Below are 20,900 nucleotides of genomic sequence, written 5' to 3'. Positions count from 1 at the left end.
GAAACAATCTGAGAAGCAACTTAATGTTGTGGGAGAGAGAGGCTGTAACACACACACACACACACACACACACACACACACACACGCAAACATCTCGTTGCTTTCATCACTCAGACATTCGCAGATAATCGCTCCGTTTGATGTGGAAAGGCGATAAATTATCATTGAGGACAGAACGGCTCCTATTAGCGATGGCCTGGGTGTTAAATATGAGCAATTAGTCAACAGATAGGAACGAAGTTAAACAAGCGTGGCCATGGGAAAAAAATCTGAGAGTCAGCGAAACAGCTTTCAGCTTAATAACATTTCAACCATCATCAAAGGACTGTTTCTACAGATAAACTGCTGGAACAAGTGCAAAGTTATCCATGAGAGGACGGGGCACTTTCATCTGACAGAAGATAACATTTTTCATGGAAAAATCACAATGAGCTACTTGTTGAGGATGACAATGAGTGTTTTCATGTGTAAAGAGTGCACAGAATGGGATGAATCATAGGACAAGAAAGACCAATGAGTCGTGTAGTTTAAGTGTCCGGTCGTGTTTCTGACACCAGCCGGTCCGAGCAGAAAGGTTTCCAAAACAAAATCTGTAATTTAGTGAAATAATTCACTCTTTGATTTCAGTGTGACAGTCTGCGAGAAATGCATCATTGTGGGTTGCGACGGAAAGTCCCAATAAAGGGAACTGCAAACAAATCAGAGGGAGAGATAAAGAAGAAAAGGGATTAGTGTTTCATCCCGGGTATAATTCTCCATAATTATCTGCATGGGGCCCGTGTTTACACATGCAGTCTCATGAGGTTAGCGTACGAGCTAATCCATTACTGAAGCTCAAGTTGTTATGAAGCCGCGGCACAGCTATTACTTTTTGACTCGCTAATTAAACCAGAGAGGAAACGTGAGGCTAACGTGTTTCAGTGAGCAGAATTAAGATACTTTTCCACATGTGGAAAAAGCAAAATGCACAGAAACATGTGAAAATGTGACGTCTCGTGTGGGACTTTTCATTTGCATGAGAAAATATTAGTTCAAATGTGAACATCGCAGTGTAAAGTCACCAAAAACAGGATTTCAGTAAAAATGAAAGTCACTCATACAAATAGTAGTCAAGTAAAAGTAATCTGATATTAAATGAACTTAAATATCAACAGTAATTTCCCAACAAAGAATTAACTTAAGTATCACAAGTACAAGTAAAAGTAAATTATACACATATTTACATATATACATGTATGTATACAGTGTATTGTATATTATAGGTCCATCGATTATCAGACAATTATCTAAACTATCTAAAAAAATTCAGCATTTAGCTAAAAATAAATTAATTTATGATTTGTGGCTCTGATGCAGCATGCAGTCTGAAAAGTAACTGGTAACTATGATATTATTAAACTATAGTAATAGTGAGTAAAAAGAACAATATTTGGCTCCTAAATGTAGAAGTGGAAGTATAAAGAATGGAAATATTCAAGTTAAGTACAACTGGACTGCGAAAATAAAGAATTCACATTTAAAAAACCGAATTCATGTGACGTTAATGATTCTTGTTTTGTTTCCACATGTGAACGTTTGTAATTCACATGTGGAAATAAAATGTTTTAGTGCAAAGTGACTTCCACCTGCGAAAAGGTCACAAACTGTATCTGTGGAAGGTTTTTACTCTCTGTAAGACAAAAGAACTCCGTTAATCTGATCAACATAAATCACTTGATGGACCTGAGAGCTTCTGACGCACGTGTGAGTGGTTTCATCACCTGTTAATATAAAATCATGCTGCTGATAACAACACGTCTTCTAGCTTCTGTTTGGTTTGCACGCTCCTCCTCAAAACCAACCAAGGTACCTTCCATTTCCGACTCTCCCTGAAGGCAACATCTGCCCCCTCATAAACACTGAGGGCGGCAGTGATTGGTCAAAGTTGAGCCGTGTCAACGTGATGCGTCTACATACTCCCACATTCTCGTTGACAGCTCCATAACATTGCGCTCGCCGGAGCGGCTCTCACCTGGCTGCCCTCTGCTCCCGCTGCGCCGCCCGGAGTTCACGTGCGTGTCGGAGGAGAGATCATGGCTTCTCAGGAGACTTTTAACGACTTGGGGTGCAGTTCGTCCGAGGAGGACAGTAACCGTGCGGATATGGCAGAAGGAACGGCGGAGCAGGAGAAGAAGACGTCTCCTGCGGTGGCGCGCCGCCGTCACCCGTTCAGCGTGGAGGCGCTGATGTCCGGCAGGAAGACGGACGGAGAGTCCACCGTCTTCAAACCGGAGGTGTCGGTGTCTCCTCTGGGTCTGAGCTCTCTGTATCTGTGCCGGGAGGCGTGCAGCCTCCCCGGGGGAAGCAGGAAGAGTTTAACGGCCGCGCCGTCGTCGCCGGTAAAATCCGAGGCGTCAGAGTCCGAGGAGTGCGCGCCCTGGGTCACCAGCAGCGCCTTTTCCACACAGCCTCGTAAGTGAACCTTTTAAGAACCTGTCAGAGTCTAGAGAGCTTTTAGCAGCTCACATGTGGATGAAATAGACAAACTGAACATTTGTATTCTCTGAACATGTGTTAGTGAGATCTGTCTCTCTGCTGGACAGATTCGTTCAGACTGATGTGGATTAACGCAGGAGGCTGTTCAGGATGTTCAGTATATTTGTGGGTCACTGTATGAGGAACTACTTCCAACACATGTTGCATATCCATAAAATGTACCCAGAGATTAAAGTGTGGCCTTATGTCTTATAACAAGTCGTCCACCCTGCTGGAAAAACACTGAACATCCAGAATAAACAAAGAGAATTAAAATGCATTCCTCTTAAATCCTCTTCATGTCGTCCTGCAGGTCACGTCAGTCCCGCCTGTCCGCTGAGGAAACACAAGACCAACAGGAAGCCTCGCACTCCCTTCACCACGTCTCAGCTGCTCGCCCTGGAGAGGAAGTTCAGGCAGAAGCAGTACCTGTCCATCGCCGAGCGGGCCGAGTTCTCCTCCTCCTTGACCCTGACAGAGACCCAGGTGAAGATCTGGTTCCAGAATCGCCGGGCAAAAGCCAAGAGGCTCCAGGAGGCCGAGCTGGAGAAACTCAAGATGGCCGCTGACGCCAAGACGGCGGCGGTTGCTGCGGCCGCCGCTGGAGGTTTACACCCTGGCTTTACGTTACCTCTCTCGCTGGGCGCCATGTCGCTGTACGGACAGACGTACTCTGCCTACCAGCACCACCACAGACCCATACTGCCCATCTCACCTTTAGGACTGTACGCTGCTCCTCTGGGATACAGCATGTACCACCTGTCATAAGAATGGGAATATCACCTGTCTTTGGTGAAATGTCTTAACAAGGAGTCCCAAACATGGACACACAGGACATGTGGCTGGCATTTTAAAAATCAATGTTTATAATATATCTACTGCACAAGGAGTGTTTGAATGTACTGAGCACTTCAAGTCAAATTAAAAATCTATTTTTTTCCAACAGCAAGGATAAAAAAACACAACAACCTAGACGTCGTCTCGCCCCGTGGACGGCCTGTTTACACGACCCGTCCGTACGAGGACGGGCGTCACGGTCCAGACGTTTATACTTGTTTACTTTTGCAATAATTGATCTGGGCGAGGACTTGCACCGGGGACAGAGAGACAGAGTCCGACGCTTCACTTAAGCCTTCCTGTTGGCTCGATGCGGTGCCTTGTGTCGGGCCTTAATAACGAGACACTTTGTGCACTTGTGTGGATGATGAGTGTTTCAGCAACTCAGGCCAAATAAAACATATCACTGAAGCATTCTTTGAATTTACATTATGCAAAAGGGTCTGCCTTGAAAAACCTTTCAGTCTGGAAACAGACTCGTTCAGGTTTATGTGCTTCTCAAGAAACTAAAGTTTAACCCTCAATTCGCTTAATTCGGACGATCGTCATTTAGACTTTTGTCATCTTTTATCTTTCATAGCAATAAACAACATTTCCATCGCTCCTCATGTCCTTACCACGCATTTATAGAGCGTATTTATTCTCTTTGAAATATCGTAATGCTGGAAATGTATTTATGAATGAATATGGTACTAAAGTTCTGACCAAATGTGTATTTATATTGCTCCTCCCGAGCGTCCCTTTGAAAGGGCCGACATCGTGCTATGCATTCTACTTCCACCAACGTTTTATCATATATCAAAACAATGAAAGCCTTTCAGACTGTTAAATAAATTACATTTAATTTTATGTGTAAAGAAATAAAAGTAGTCATATGTAAAAATGTTTCAGAAAAAGTCATGTTTTTCTACGTACTTAAAGGAGCACTGCGTAGTTTTGGGGAAGAAATTCTTATCAGAGGAGAAAGTTCGACCGAATCTTTACGTCTAAACGAACCAAATAATCAAACTCTCGTTGTTTGAATGAACTGAACTGACCGTAAATGACGACACAGTTTATACTGTTTTACTTTGTTTACATGTGGCGGACCCTGCCGCCTTCCTAGCTTCAAACAGTGTTCTGGGACCTTACACAAGTTTGTGTTATTACCTCATTAATATTGTAAATATTAAAATTCTGAGTTTGGATTTTTTCCCCCCAGACTGCTCAGTGCCTCTTTGAACCATGTTCATCTTTGTGCGTGTGTGTTCCAGCATGCGTGTGTGTGTTTGTGTGGTTTAATCCCGTGTCTTGTGTTTCCCACCAGAAGGCGGTCAGGTTCAAGGCGGTGTTTGACAAAACCATAAATGCTACCCATAAATTATCCAACTTCACAGATAGTTCCCGTTATTACTGAGCTGTCATTTACCACACTGGCCAATCTCTCTTTTTCTTTTTCTTTTCTCTTCTTTTTTTATAAAACCGTAAATACACTTTTATAACGATGTTTTGTTTGTACAGAAATACAGCGTGTTGTCTCTCTGGCAATCATTATCTCTGTATTTACGACCGTCACTACCGAGTTTCACGACAGCAGCGTGAGAACTCACAACAACATTTATCTCCATAATAGACGTCTGGGTTGGAAATTTTGGATAAACAGCGGAAAGTTATTGACTGTAATTTTGACCTTTTGTCAAATCTTTACATTTCTAAATCTTAGCAGCAACACTTGATGTTTATAAAAGTCTCTCTGTGTGTTGAGAGGTGTTGATATCAGCTCAGGCTCGTTAGGAGACGTCCACTCATTTGTTACAGCTTCTCATCAGCTCCATGTTCTTCTTCCTGCCTCATTAAACTCAACATTAATAACCACTGTCAACTAAAATTCAAATTAGCCAAAATCCTAGCAGACCTCTGGGTTTCTAAAGAGCCGCGGGGAGAGTTTGGTGGCGTGTGGAGCTGCTCGGAGGTGCCTGTGCTTTGTTGCAATTATAAGAGCAGCTTACGACTTCCGTGTGACTTTGATGTAACGAGGAAATGGTTTATAGGCAGCAGCGTATTTATGAGGTTCCCCTGTAATCAGAACAAGGCCGGGCAGGCAGGCAGAGGGAAGTGGCAGGCTTACACAGGGAAGCAATCAGCCTAATGACGTGCAGATTGGCAGGAGCGGCTCGGGCTCTTGTGAAACATCCAGTGTGAGCTACTTGTTGGAGTGGTGTTGTATTTCAGTGGTGAATTCAATAAATTCTTTTCATTTGCAGGGTTGTCACTCGGGGTTCTGTTTTTGTCATTGCTGGCTGCTGTTCATCTGAGAGTGATTACTGGGCATGTTTGTGGGTTTGTATGTTACTCAGAGGAAACATCTGACTGAAACCAGCTCCGTCTGCAGGTCATGTGCTCGTCTCCTGCCTCCTCTAGTGGCTGCTGCGAGAACACCATCATGGGAACAAGCCTTTGGCCAAGTTGTTCTGAGAAACACTCGGCCAGTAAAATAGATTTTATCAGGCTGACATTTGACACTAGGAAACAGGGAGTAAATTGATTAATTAATGAAAGGCTCTCATTCGATGAGTGGAAGAGAAAAATCTGGAGAATAATATGTTTTAAATGACATTTTGAGCTCAAACTCAGGCGGTGTTTCAAAAGGAACACATAAGCCCAAAGACAGGCTTTATGAAGACATGTGTGATTCACAGGGTGTTTGTGTATTGTGTGTTTACACCTGGTTGTCGGTCACATTCACCTGTGCTGTCTCACTTACTGTCTGGCCATACATATGCAATCATTCATTTTTATATATTAAAGGTGCTCTCTACTTTTTCTGCATTCCTTTTTAATCTTCTTTGAAAAGTAGCTTCATCCACAATGTTGGTGTAATTTCCACATGATGCCCATAATAATGTAAAACCAGAGGTGGAAAGTAACTAAATACATTTACTTAAAGTGACTCAGAGGAACTTTGAGTTTCTGTTGATTCTAGCGGCCCCTTGTGGTCCGACACCAGCGCCTCCACTCTTCACTACTGGAGCGTGCATTTGTTCTGGAGGTGCCTGACAGAGAGACATCAGGACGGGCTGCAATGAGGTGATGTATTAATATGTGATGTATGTGATCGTACCCGAGCACAGACATTCTTAATAATATTAAGTCTCATTTGCTGCTACAGGTCATTTAAAATCATCAGAGGAAGCAAAGTCTGTTTGATTCTCAATTTAAAGGAGAACTTCGGTCGATTTAAACATGCAGCTTCATTGCTCAAGCTACCCTTGACTTGCCAGTACCGAAGACGCGAACAAATTTGGTCAAACCATTACAGAGCTCCGTGAACGGAGATGTAGCATTGAACGCTAACAGCATGGGGTCAGAACTTTACACTGTGTTTTAAGTGTCTTAACATGCTCCACATCTCACACCAAAAGTTATGCAACATCAGCAGACACCTTACAACACAGCACTGTAGCGTGTATGACTCAAACTGAATAAAAAAGTAGTTAAAACAGTGTGTTTATGCAAGCAGCTACTTACCTGTTTGTTGACATCCGTGTGTTCCGGTAGCTAGACCAAACTAGCATATCCATCGAGTGTGCACTTAACAGGCTTAACAGGCTATTGTAAGGCTCATGGCTCATGACAGGCTGTAACATGGACATGTACATTATGAACATAAACACGAAAATGCTGGATTATGTTTCCGTCTCCGCCAGTGAGGGAGTAAGTGCATGCTCGACGGATTGACTAGTTTGGTCTAGCTACCGGAAGACACGGATGTCAACAAACAGGTAAGTAGCTGCTTGCACAAACACACTGTTTTAACTACTTTTTTATTCATTTTGAGTCATACACGCTACAGTGCTGTGTGCTAAGGTGTCTGCTGATGTTGCATAACTTTTGGTGTGAGATGTGGAGCATGTTAAGACGCTTAAAACACAGTGTAAAGTTCTGACCCCATGCTGTTAGCGTTCAATGCTAAGTCTCCGTTCACGGAGCTCTGTAATGGTTTGACCAAATGTGTTCGCGTCTTCGGTACTGGCAAGTCAAGGGTAGCTTGAGCAATGAAGCTGCATGTTTAAATCGACCGAAGTTCTCCTTTAAAGCTCCTCGTCGTCTCTTTATAGGTCCAATTTGTGAGATAGTTGATCGAGTCTTATTCACAACTCGACCCACCGACCCAAAGCTTCAATGTTTGACAACCTGCGAAACACAAAGCATCCGTATTTGATCAAGTAACAATCAGCTATCTAACAAACTGGACCTGTAGGTGCTGCACTAAAGTACAAATTTGAGGTATCTGTGCCGAGCGCCTGGCTCAGGAGGAAGAGTGGGTCATCCCGCTGGTTGGATTCCCAGGCCTCCCCTCAGCTGTACGTCGCAGCATCCTTGAGCAAGAAACTGAACTGCACATGGCTCCTGATGTGAATAAGTGAGGGAATCTCATACTGGACCCTCGTAAGGTAAGTAAGCAGATTCATTCAAACAATAACTATTAGATGCAGCCAATACAACAAGGTAAAACAGTATTTGTCAGGTTGACGACATATTTTTTAGAATACAGCCGACCCAATGAGAGGTCGTCCACACTGAGACACTGACTCCAGCTCACACCAGCAGTAAATGTGCAAACAACAGAAGCGAGACAATGTTTGAAATGCTTTGTCACATTCACTGAACATTAGGGACAGCAGCTCACAGCTGGCCCAACAGCGCCGGAGAGATGCAAATGTGTACTAATGTAAATTCTTCTCTCTGTCTGTTCTCATTCTGAATTCAAAACAGCAGCTTCTCTGTTGCAGCTGCTGATTTGTTCTCCTTTAAACTTGTTTACAGACACTAATGACGCCTCGGGCCGAGCCGCCCAGAAACACAGTCAACTCCCCGGTGAGGCTGCGTGCACGGACCGGGACACATGCACAGGAATCCTGCTGCTGTTGTTGCTGCTGGTGTGTGTGTGTGTGTGTGTGTGTGTGTGTGTGTGTGTGTGTGTGTGTGTGTGTGTGTGTGTGTGTGTGTGTTTGGAGAGAGAGAGAGAGAGTGTCCTTTGGAAACATCCCTGGAGAGCCACACAGTAGCAGATGTAGGGAAATTGCCTGGAGGTGGCCAGTGGAAGAGGAGGATAGCCAAAGCTTCTGAAGATCACACTGGACTCACACACCCACACAAACACACACATATACACACAAATATACACAAATGTTCCCTTTTTCTGCTCGTATTTTCTATCTTCTGGGAAACATCTCTCTGTCTCACACAAGACAACAATTTTAACAGCTGAAAACTTTGCATTTCCTTCTGCTGTGATGTCAAATATTAACTAGTAGTATTAGCACCAGCTGACTGACAAACACAGTCTCTCAGAAAGAAGAAAGACACTTACATTTTTAAATGGGTTAGCCAAACAACCCTCGACACATATAATATAACGCAACATGCATAAAAACACATTTTCCAACCCAACAACACAAACTGATCTTCAGATGAAATCACACACACTGACTAGAACAGCAGCACAGAACACACACGTCATCACTACGTCACTGCTGCACGCCAACAGTCATTCAACGCAATCTGAGAGCCGCAGAGCATCATGACGTCCAAACTCCACTCAGGCACATTCAGCAGGCTCGACCCTTCAGTGCGCCTCCTCCTCCTCCTCCTCCTCCACCTCCTCCTCCTCCTCCTCCTCCTCCTCCTTCTTCTCCTCCTTCTTCTTCTCATCCTCCTTCTTCTCCTCCTCCTCCTCCTCCTCCTCCACAACACAGATCCACATAAACCCGTAGCACTCACCTGTTGCTGACTGCAGGTCTGCGCTGGGATCAGTGATCGATGAGTGTCGATGGTTGTACAGAGCGTGACGCTGAACGAAAGATAAGTACAAAATATTTTGATGCATGCACCAAAACAAAACACACGTGGATTCAATTAAACAACCTTAGATTTTATTTCTGTTAATTACGTTTCAACGTTCAAGCGGTTGGAAACAGCTGCTCCTTGTCGTTCCTCTCAACACACACGTCGTCACATACCTGTCGTCACGCACACCTGTCGTCAGGTACACCTGTGTGTCTTCCGTCCTAGATGATGCGCAGTGATCACCTGTGTCCAGGTTTCAGGACTTCATGGCTTCATCACAGTGTCGCTGCCAAAGAAAAAAGAAAATGCCAAAACGCAAAATTTGCAGTGAAGTGATTTTCACTGGACATTAAGGACAAGAGCACTACACTTCCACAGTATGTAATAATTATGATAATAGTAAATCAATACATGTGTCTACCTCATGTAAACAACACAAAATGAAGTCATGTTGGTTATCAGCTGTGTAGTTTGTGTTTGGTTGAGTAATGCTGCAAATGTAAACGCCTTGTTATATCTATTTTAATCTGAGCACTGACGTTGCCACTCGACACAAAGTGATGTGAAGAAGAGCATCCTTGATTTCGCACTTCAGCAGTCACTTCAGAAAAGTTACGAAATGATCATTCAACATTGTTTATAGAGAGAACATCTGACGCGTTAACGATGCTTATAAATCCTCCTCGTTCACAGTCGCGCTCAGCAGCTATTGTAAAATCAGACCACAAACAGGCCTGTGAAAGCACTTAAGTGGTCATTTATATCACTCACACTGAGCTGTTTGACGTCATTTGAGGGCTTTGAATGCAAATGTGATCCTCGCCCGTCTGAATCCACCGAGGCCTCTCGTCTAATCACTCACGCACTCGACACAACACAGAGGAAGCTGAGAGACTCATGCTGATTTCTGGGTCTGAATGAACGCCCTCACATCAAACTTTGAGCGGTTCAGATTTTCTATTCTGAGTGAAGGCATGTAACCCCGCTGTCTGAGGAGGAAGCAGTGCTGTGAAATGCACATGACTATTAAACAGAGCAGCATGTGTTCCGGAGAAAGTTTCATTATAAACATGAAAATATACACTCTTGGATCGGCTCTCGCAAACTTGTTTTCACTTTTTGTCGTACATCAGAAGGCAGAGACGTCACTCAGCCTGAAGGATTCCAGTTCAGAAGCTTTCCTACTGCGTGAAAAACTTCGATTTAATTTGGTAAAACAACAAACATGACCTCTGGCATTTCAGACAGATGGTTTGTCATTTAACGATTGTTTTTCAAAGAAGGCAGTCAAAAATCAGAAACAATTCAAATCATGCCGATGAAGACATCTGTGACAAAACAATTACAAGCGCTGGAATGAAAGTGGCACGACACCGAGCAACATTCACAGCGAAAAGAACAAATACACAGGAAGTTCTCCTCCAGAAGAGGACACCTGAGATGTGGACTGGATCGGTGGGACAGTCCTGATTGGATAACGTGGGCAGGTATACCAGAAAATACCTTTGTTGTAGTATGTAGATCAGGGGAAGACATATTAATCAGAAGAGAAAGATCTTCATTGCCTGAATGTTTCTGCCTCAACAAACTGAACAAAAATAAAAAACAGTTTCACTTTGTGCCCCTTTAAACTCCTTAATATCAGTTTGGATCAATGAACTGAGTGATTTCAGTAACGTGTTCGACAGCAATGTTTCACCACAACTACAAAAACACAATCTCATCTGTTGATGGTGTGAACGATCAGAGCCGGGGACGCCGAGGTGGAACTCTACAGAGGATGAAGTTCCCTCTGGTAACCAGAAGGCGTCACTATAGCAACAAAGATAGTCAGGAGCAGCCTCAGCGTGCACCAACGAAACCAGAGCCACTAGAGGCCATCCAGAAACAGGCTGCTTTAATCCGGCTGCTGCACTTAAAATAGACCAAAACAAGACTGAATTACATTTTGCTTGTCAATGGTCTAAAAAAAAAAAAAAAAACAGAGCTGGCTCTTAATCTCTGAGCTGCCCACAGTCTGCCAAGCTCGGGTTATTTTGGTGACTTGAGTCTTTAAAAATGCAAATGATGCTTCATCGGGAGAAGAGCACGCAACGGCAGATTCATACTCTCCCATGTTGTTCCGACACCTGTTTACACAGCCGAATGCCTCCACATGAGTGTCTGAGGGAGTGTGTGTGTGTGTGTGTTTGTGTGTGTGTGTGCGGTTGAGGGAATGCATCCTTAAGTATCCCTAAGGGTGTGTGGGTGTGTGTGACAGAGCGACGGAGTTTGAGTGCCTCTACCTTTGTGACTCTGACATCCTCCAACCATTTAACCTTCACTACTTCATAGGAGAAGACGGAGGAGTTGAGTTGTCACAGATTGAGTTTGCCATATGTGCTGCCACACACACACACACACACACACAGACACACACACATGCAGCACCACAGCAGCACCTTTTCTACATCACAAATTAATGTCACAGGGACAGAGACTGATGTTGGAGTGCAGAGAAAGAGCCGGCTGCACATGCCGCTGCAGTGCCCCCTCTCTCACTGCACACACACACACACACACACACACACACACACACACACACACACACACACACACACAGCCACCTCATCTTCTCTTGCCTCGCCTCGCTCGCGGACACAGGCCCAGCGCTAACACAAGCTCATTTGCTTCTGGCAAACGTGTTTCAAGGGGTGCGATAGACACACGAATTATAATCCAGCAAGTCAATAAAAAACTGCTGCTGCCAGATAATGATGTTTAAAGCCTGTTTACACATTGGAAATAATAGAGAATTCACCATAAATCAACACTTACAGCCTGATTCCAATGTAGCAGTTTGTGCAGAGGTGTGAAGTAACGCAACCCAGTCGCCAGAATAAATCTCTCCATTGTCCGTTTCTGCAAACTACAAACTTCTCAAAAGATTTCTTCACGTTCAGTTTTCAATTTTATCTTGTGACAATGCATTATGTAAGGTCTGGTTAGGGTTAGGCACAAAAACACTTGGTTAGGTTCAGGAAAAGATCATGTTTTATATCTGTTCTGGTCATAACAAACCCCGGATAGAAAAGATCCTGAGTGGTGTCCTGTGGTGTCGCAGCTACAGGTGTTGAGACGGCTCATCGTCAAAAAGATCCAGTAGTTTCACTCTTAGAAATGTTGAAACTCAGTCTGGAACAGTGGTCACTGGCTAGGCTCCGGCACCATCCCCTGATGACAGTCAGGTCATAAGGATGCAATCTGAGTGTGATATGAAGAATATTGAATCAGTGGTTTGGTTCAACATTTAATTCTGTCCTGGCAGGATCAAAACATTTTTTTTAAACATTGGGATGTCTTCCAAATTGACCCATCTTAGCTTTTTGCCTGTCTTGGTCACATGTAAAGGTTCTCACAGTCAGACTGAATGATTCTGACTATAGAAAACTACCTCCCACTGTCCACTGAATCAGTCTACAGGTTCTTCTTCCCACATTGTCAACATGCTGTAACGTCCCTGTGGCCTGGTTTATTATGGACAAATTAAAAGAGCTTTAAAAGTTCACATATCTGTAAAAAAAAAAAAAAAAGAATGCAATATGCGCACAGACTGTGGATTATGATAGTGCTCAGCTAACCATGGCTCTGCAGCATCGCTAAAGTTCTGGGGGAATAGCAGAAATGTCAGTCTCTCCTGGAGGTGGAGGCACTATCAGCCGACTGCACTGCACACAGGCAGATTGGATTCACACTCTGAAGGAGCAACTGAATTTGAGTGCAACACTTTTACTTTCTGTGCTTTTATCTTTGTGACTTTAAGATAGTTACAGACGGCAGGCCAGCGACAGCAGCTGGCGACTGCGGTTCAACATTGCCATGTTTGTGGCGACGCTGTTTCAAGTTTCAACAGCAGTGTGTTGCAGAAACGCACATTTCCAGCATATATTGTGGTGCAGATGCACTAATAATTGATATTCAGTGGTATGCACTGGCTGCACATGTGATGTTCTCCCTCTTGTGCGTACAGAACTCATTCTTTAATTTAACAGTTCTATCAAGCGACATCATCATCATCTTAAACTCCACACTCCTGTTTGTTAACGTCTACAGAGAGGAGATTCTAACTTTTTTACATTTCATCCGAGGCTTTTACTTTGACTGGAGTCATCTTTATTTTAAAGAGTCTCGAGCTCTTTACATTCCTGCTGATACGACCTTTTAGTCGTCGATTACACGCTCGTGCCATTAGGTCTGTTTTGAGGCCACGTGATTTGCAAGCTGTTGAAGCCATATGATGTGTGAGAAGATAGCTGTGGGTTAAACGCTATTTATAGAGTCACATGTATGATTTCATGTGATTGGGTTTCTCTCTCTCTCCTCAATGGAAACGATTATACAGATTTTGGTGTCGCAATTGACTCAAATCAAACATTTTAAAAGGAAGTTAATATTGAACCTGTAACAGTCTGGATACCACCAGGAGCTTTTAGGTGCTTGACAGGAAAACCAAACACTCTTTATCATCGTTACTGCCTGAGACTTCATGATTTACTGAGCTGGGAAAATCTTATAAAACTGACAGATGCTTTGTCTTATCTCTGAGATCCTGCATTGAGTCACTCCTCCCCTCTTAGCGCTTTTATGAAGCAGAAAACAACTGATGGTGGACACACTCGGTCTGAGGCAAAGGGAGATTGTATAATACCTATGAGGAAAGGAGAACTGCCTTTGGATAGTCAGCAGCTCACACACGGAACAGCCTGCTGACGATAATCAGAGACTATGACTCAGATCGTTCACTTGAAGAAGGACAACTAAGTACGTAGTTATACGGTAATCTACATTGCCATTAAAGGTGGAATATGGAATATGAGCTGAATGCCGCCATCTAGTGTCTCAAGATCGTAGTCGCGACAACAAAAAGGTAATTCCAGCGGTCGGGTTGCCAGGTTTGGACAGGGCAGGAGGATTGAGCCGCCTCCGTTTCCTCCGTTTACTGGGTGTGGAGGTCGATGGGTCACGATCAGTATTCTCATATCTAGAATCAACGTGATATAATGAAAATAAGTAGCAGAGGAGTTTGACCGACAGGTAACGTTAGCTAAGTTAGCAAGCGAGTTAGCTTACCGATCCAGGAGAAAGTTCACCATTTCCGCATCGAGCGTATGCTTCACCGATATTTACTGTGGTTTTTGCTCTTCTCCGGTCACTCAGCTGCTGGGACAGATAACGCACCGTTCGCTGGGGCTCTGAAGAGCTTGCAGACTCCGCCGTTTTACCCAGTGTCAGCCGAGCTGTGCCGAGCTGTGCCGAGGTTGCGAAATTGGCAACCCGCAATGCCGGCCGCTATTTGGCTGGTACGATGTAAACAGGAAGTCATTGTCGAACCCGTCAAAATTTCTTAAATTATTTATTTCAGACTAAATATAATTTTTCAAGGAAACGCATTACTTTTAATCTGCGCCCCTCTGAACGCCCTCTGGATGTATTATTTTTGAAAAAATATAGCTTTTAATAAGCATATTATATATTCAACCTTTAATTACAAAATAAACAACAACAAAACGACTTAATGACAAGTTGTAGTTGTAAACTAACTCACAAGTGTTTAGGCAGAATAAACAGGTTTTGTTATTGAGTATTTCACATTACTAAGTTGTGTGTTCTCATGTTTTATTACATTTTCCACTGCAGTTTATTATTTTGATTTAACTGCTTTTACTGTCATTATCTCTCAGCAATTTCCCAACATAACTACGAACTTAATGGCCCTTAAAGTTTTCACACTTATTTAAATAACTTGCTCAGAGTGCTTTGTTTCCTGCTTCATGTCCTCTCGTCCTTGTTTTGAATTATTTGGTGTGTTTGAAGTGTTGCTGTCCCTGGTTTAACGTGTTTAATGGTTCTTCTGTGGCTGTCAGTTCACCTGCCCTGATGACTACATGATGGGCACATTAGCATTAATATCTATTACTCTGCCCCGTCACTGTAACTCTAAACTGTTAAGATAAACTCAATTATTCACACAGATCTGCACAGGTTCTCAGGAGACGGGGTCAAAGCGGGTGCACAGGTGATGAGATTGATTTCCATGATAGTTGATAAGTGAAAGAAAAAAAAAACCCTCTCTCTTTCATTTGTACATATAATTACATTTTACAGACCTAAGTAGAGGATATCTGTGTATGTGAGAGAGGATTAAACCATATGAGTGTGTGGCCTCTTAAAATATGCTATCATAAAATCCTCACTCATATCTTTTCACAGCAGAACGGTTTTAGAGCCAGAACCAAACCTGCTCCGCTCAAGACTCACAGTGATTCAATTTTTATGAACTTCATTGTACTTGTTCTTCAGATTTAATTAAGAGTTATCCTCTTACGTTTATGACACTGTCCTAAAATATTACGCAGGATGGAGTTCTGCTCTCTGGACCTTTTACAACAGAGTAAAAGATCAGAACATGTTTTCTGGAGAGAAGCATATCCGTGTAGGAAAATGCAAAAGAGGACTTTTAAAACACCATACCAAGACAAACTCTATACTTAAATATGTACATATTTCTAACATTATGGCCAAACAGGCTGTAGGTTTTTTTAAAGCCAGCTGATGTCACTCTGATGTGTCCATAAGCCCATAAATCCGACCGTCTTTGCAAAAGCTTGCTGTGAAATTAAATTACATGACAGCACGAGTGAAAGCCAGTTAAGGCTATAGGCTAAGCTAATTTATATAGTGTATAACTGGGCTTAGGGGTGTATTATAAACAAACAGACACATCCCAGTCACTTCAAATGAGCGTCTGGAAAGAGAACGACCGCTGTGCTGACCAATCACGTTCGCTGTCATGGCCTGTAACAAGGATGACTGTGTGGACAGAGCTCACGTGATGCACAGGATCCATATGTTGCTCATGTCAGGGAATTACTTTAAATCAGACTACTTAAAGTAAACCAGCAGCTAATGTAGGTAACAAATTACCAAACAAATATGATTACTGCATGATTATTTGTGTAACAAAATACCTAGCTTCAGAACCGGCTCTTCTGTCTGCTGCTCTGGATGTAACACAAACACCTCGAGTGTTTAATTGTTTACTTCCTGTTTATTTTCCTGATGCAGCGTGACTCGTGAGCTGCAGGCAGCACACACTTGTTTATTGTCCGATGTCACCATAAGCCCAACAGACTGCAGCTGTGAATCCTGACCTTCTGTCCAAGGTGCCACTCCTGCCAAGTTTTCACAGAGAGCTTGGAGAGCGCTTGTGTGTGTGTGTGTGCCAGCGGGTGTGTTCGATACATGCTGCATGCCTGTTTCTGAGACGTGTCCTGCATGCCTGTGTTTCTTTGGCTGCATTTGCAAAGCAGCAGGGGATTTTATCAGTGTCAAACCTGGTCGTGGTGTTATGTGGAAAAAAGACAGACACACGAATTGGAAATGTCTCTCGGGGGATGATTTAGTTCCTGCTAAGTGTTCTGTGGAGGACTGAACACAAACAGGCTGAATGATAATGACTCCTCTGTCTCAACAAAACCAATAATCTTGTCTGTATACTGCACACTCTTATACTATCCCCATGTCACAGTGTATATATATTTGTTGAAGACTCCATTAACAGAAATCCTGCTGTGATTTTCTTCACACATTCAGTCTTTTCCTGGGTCTTTTCTGCTTTAATGAATGAGGATCTGCGTCGCTCAGTGTGAAGTGACGGCGTAAGACAGATAAAAAAAAAAAGACAAGGATGAAGGCAGAAGTGATGAGCACAAGGAGCCAGAAAGAACTGATGCTGTGATAAAAGGTAAAATAGTGCATGTAATGAGAAACTGCTATAGGATGTGGCAGTGTCAGTGGGTTAGACGGGTAAATAGTGAATGTTTTGAAATACTGAGAGAGCAGAAGGGTTTGATGGATGGCGTCTCCTCAGGGGTCATCGCTCGTCTAGATAAATGACTCAAAGCTGGCCGTCGTTGCTGCGATAATCAAGATTGTGCTGTGCAGTCTAAAGGGTGGTGTGGCGTGTTTTTATTTTGAAGGGATAACAGCTTGTGGTTCAGCTAAAGAGCTCCAACAACCATCAAGGAAACTCTGTCCTTTCAGTTTTTGATCTCAATTTTATGAACCCATTTTAATCTTTTTCAGTCTTTTTGTTGCTGGAATGAGAAGTTAATAATGAAACTACTGAAAAGCACTGAAAGATGCAAAAAAAAAAAGCGAAAAAGCATTCAATATAAAAGTATTGCCTTATTAAAGGGATATTCCGGTGTAAGTTGAATCCATGGTCAAAATCACCGTGAAACTGTGTTAGACTCCCTCTCGAGAGATCAAGTTAGCAGACCGCTAATTTACGGAGTTTTATCAACCTCAGAAACGACCGCACGACAACAATACACTGCAGTAAATGGATCCAAATATAAACCGCCACCAAAAAGCCACAAATAATGCTCAGAACAGCACCAAACTTCAGCAACAGTACAAATAGGGTCTCAGCACATAGTCCGGGGCATCTAACCTCCGCTAGCTTAGCTGGATTTCTACTGAAAAGCTGACTAAATTTACCACTCTTCTGCAGCAGCTTCCTGTTGACGGGAAGTCCCGACGAGTCGATTACCGAGTGCAGTAGAGTTCCACGGCTCATGGATAAAAATGTATGATTATGACTCCATGGAAAAGCAATCAAAGTTCATATGTGTCTTACCTGCCAGTTTATAACAGTTATTATCGAGAGCGGACAGGGAAAAGAACGGAATTGAGCATTTCTAACCGCACTCGGTAATCGTCGCGTCGGGACTTCCCCGACCCGGAAGCTGATGGAGGAGAGGTGAAATCTGTTTTTAGCTTCCCAACAGAAATCCAGCTAAGCTAGCGGAGGTTAGATGCCCCGGACTATGTGCTGAGACCCTATTTGTACTGTTGCTGAAGTTTGGTGCTGTTCTGAGCATTATTTGTGGCTTTTTGGTGGCGGTTTATATTTGGATCCATTTACTGCAGTGTATTATTGTCGTGCGGTCGTTTCTGAGGTTGATAAAACTCCGTAAATTAGCGGTCTGCTACCTTGATCTCTCGAGAGGGAGTCTAACACAGTTTCACGGTGATTTAGACCATGGATTAAACTTACACCGGAATATCCCTTTAAGTTGGTGTCGCAATACATGTTTGCAAAAAATTCTATTTTCATGTCCAGCATACAGAGTTTGGTACATCCGAGTTTCTACCCATGTGATAAGAATAAGTCCAATATTCACTATATTTAGGGTTTCAGTTACTAATGTTCAACGCTCGACTTTCTTAACGAGCTGGTTGTTAAGTGTGTCAACCTGCCGTTTGTTGCCAGGTAAAGGCTTAAGATTTGTTCATGAGGACGTTTTTGCTGAAAATCTCTCTGCTGCTGTAACTAACTCACTCAAAAAAATTGCATTTTTTTAGGTTTAGTCTTTAATTTATCTTGTGACAAAGCTGTGCTTGTGTTGTTAGGTTTAGGCATAAAACAAGTTGGTTAGGCTTCAGGAAAACATCCTGTTGTGGCTGGAAACATCTGTTTTGTTGGTTTGTTTTAAACGTCTGGTGGTGTCACACTTACACACAGCAACCCTGTGCTCCCTCAGCGCTAGACAGTCAAAGCTGCACGCCTGAATTAGGTTAATTATGTTGTTAATGAAGTCAAATGTCGTTAGGAAATCACTTCTTCTCTACGGTTTCCTGCAGCACTACTGTACATTGAAAAAGAGTGTGAGCAACCACTGCAATGAAGTAAAAGAGGCAAAAGCTCTGCAGGCTAAGAACAGCTATAAAATCAGATTACACGTGATAAAGTCAATATTAAACAAATGTTGATAAATGGAGATTTAAAGTGCATTTGTTTTGGACTTTCAGCACATAACAGAGACAGGAATATATCTGAGATACAGAGAGAGAGACAGAGACAACAGAGCCAGAACACTTCCTGCTCTTTGTGTCTGTTGGTTTTTACATCCAATTGTGGGTGCACAATAACCTGAGGGATTTCATTAGCCACATTTCCTCTCACAGGGTCAGATGCCTTCGCGTGGAGGGATGTATATGACTCACAGGACGGAGGGAAGACCTCCCACACTGGAGCCTCCGAGTAGAAAACGCAGCAGGAGGATCTGGCTGTCAGTCAGCATCCTACACATCGCGCATCCCAAAGAGTCAGCAGAACTCACCACTGCTGCGTCACATTAAAGGCAAGATGACCCGAGGGTGGTGGCTGCCTGCTTTGTCAGTCGAGCAAAGCCCGTTTGGCCATTTTCGTACCATTGCAAGGGCAATTTGCAGTGTGTGACCTTTCGAAGGGCAATGTAACATGACAAGAGCTGTTAACATCTGAAGAGCACCAGGAGGGTTTCTGAAGATATAGGCCATTCTTACAGTTTTAGAGTTTATCCATTTGTCATCTTTAAAATAGAAAGCCCCTCCTTGTTTTCTGTGCTTTAATCTTTGCCGTCCACGAGGTTTTATTTATGTGGGCCAGCAACATTTCTCCCATTCAATGATTTCATGGCTTACGGCGGTATCTCTCCGACAGCGAAGGGAGGAGGAACCACACCACAGCGAATCGTCAATACAGATCAGCAGCTGGGATGCAGTCATGGCATCAAACTCCTGCACCTCCACCTACAAACGACATCACAGCACAGATAAACTGCATGAATAATGCAAACTCTGCAACTGCACATCTACATTCCGTTAATGCGCGTAGGCTCCCAGAATTATCGACTGCCAGAAGTTGCCGACGCGTTGACAACCGTCACCTCCTGCAAAACAAGTACACGGAAATCTGAGCTGTTCTCAGACCGATGCTCAACTGTAAGTCTGTATTTCACACTGCTTTACTTTTTTTTTAAAGGATGAGTCAAAAAAACACTTTAAATGAAATATTCAGTCGCTCTCTGCTGATGGAAAGTTGGGATATTTGAAAACATTTTCAGATTTGGTTATTTAAAGGTCCAATTTGTAGGAAAGTTGTTATTTGAGTCTCATTCAAAAACGGATGCTTTGCACTGGCAGCTGACCTGACAGGCGTCAGAATGAGACTGGAAGTAACCCTAAAAAATAAACTTTTTTACAAATTGGACCTTTAACAAAGCAAGTAAGCAAACAGCACTCTTCTAATCAAGTGAAGGAGGTGGGGACTCGATTTATCTTTGCTGTAGCCTCATCTGATGTGGGTGCATCAGTCAGTGCGATTACATGACACTCAAGAAAACCGAATTACTGCGTTAGTCCGACTATGATCGGATCTTTAAGATGCATGTATACATCTTAGTCTGACTAAAATCGGACCGGATCGGATTTCTCATCGAATTACACCACGTAGATTATTCGATTGAAAGTCGCATTAACTCCTGCATGTATACGTTTCGAGATTTTACGTATCGGATTTTGCGTTCTGCGCAGGCGCGAGATTTTTCCCCGGGGCCGTGAGCCGGAAGTAGACGGACGACAGCGGCGGCGTCTTTCCTCCGAAATCACCGCAGGAGAGAGCGCCATTGTGCATCTAGTTTGTGTAATTATCATGTACACCTTATACGAAGTGTACAAAGATGTAGCTTCGTCTCGCTCTTCATACGCCGTCTTTCTTGAATGCCGAGGCAGCTGGTGACGTAAAGCGGTCAGCCGGAGGTGGCCCCGTTAATACTAGTTGAAATGGGCACAGCGCCACCTAGCGTACCGGGGTATGACATGCTTTCAGCAGTAATTCGATTTTCTCACCGGCA

General features: G+C 43.3%; 1 protein-coding gene across 1 annotated transcript; it reads left to right on the top strand.

Annotated features, from left to right (window-relative positions):
- The first annotated feature begins 1,863 nt into the window (after positions 1–1,863).
- msx2b (muscle segment homeobox 2b) lies at positions 1,864–5,593 on the top strand. The gene is made up of 2 exons (XM_030437215.1): positions 1,864–2,451; positions 2,828–5,593. Exons 1-2 carry the CDS (start codon positions 2,073–2,075, stop codon positions 3,280–3,282), a joined length of 834 nt encoding a protein of 277 aa, XP_030293075.1. The 5' UTR covers positions 1,864–2,072; the 3' UTR covers positions 3,283–5,593.
- The last annotated feature ends 15,307 nt before the right edge of the window (positions 5,594–20,900 follow it).

This window comes from Sparus aurata, chromosome 13, assembly GCF_900880675.1.
Source record: "Sparus aurata chromosome 13, fSpaAur1.1, whole genome shotgun sequence".
Taxonomy (NCBI): domain Eukaryota; kingdom Metazoa; phylum Chordata; class Actinopteri; order Spariformes; family Sparidae; genus Sparus; species Sparus aurata.
The sequence above is the reverse complement of the archived record's forward strand: the minus strand, read 5'-3'. Positions and strand labels throughout refer to the sequence as shown.

What these genes read in the sequence shown, in the direction of transcription:
- msx2b (XM_030437215.1), top strand. Translation starts at nt 2,073, where the DNA reads ATGGCTTCTCAGGAGACTTTTAACGACTTGGGGTGCAGTTCGTCCGAG. An exon ending in CGCCTTTTCCACACAGCCTC is followed by an intron (nt 2,452 to 2,827) that starts GTAAGTGAACCT and finishes GTCGTCCTGCAG; the next exon opens with GTCACGTCAGTCCCGCCTGT.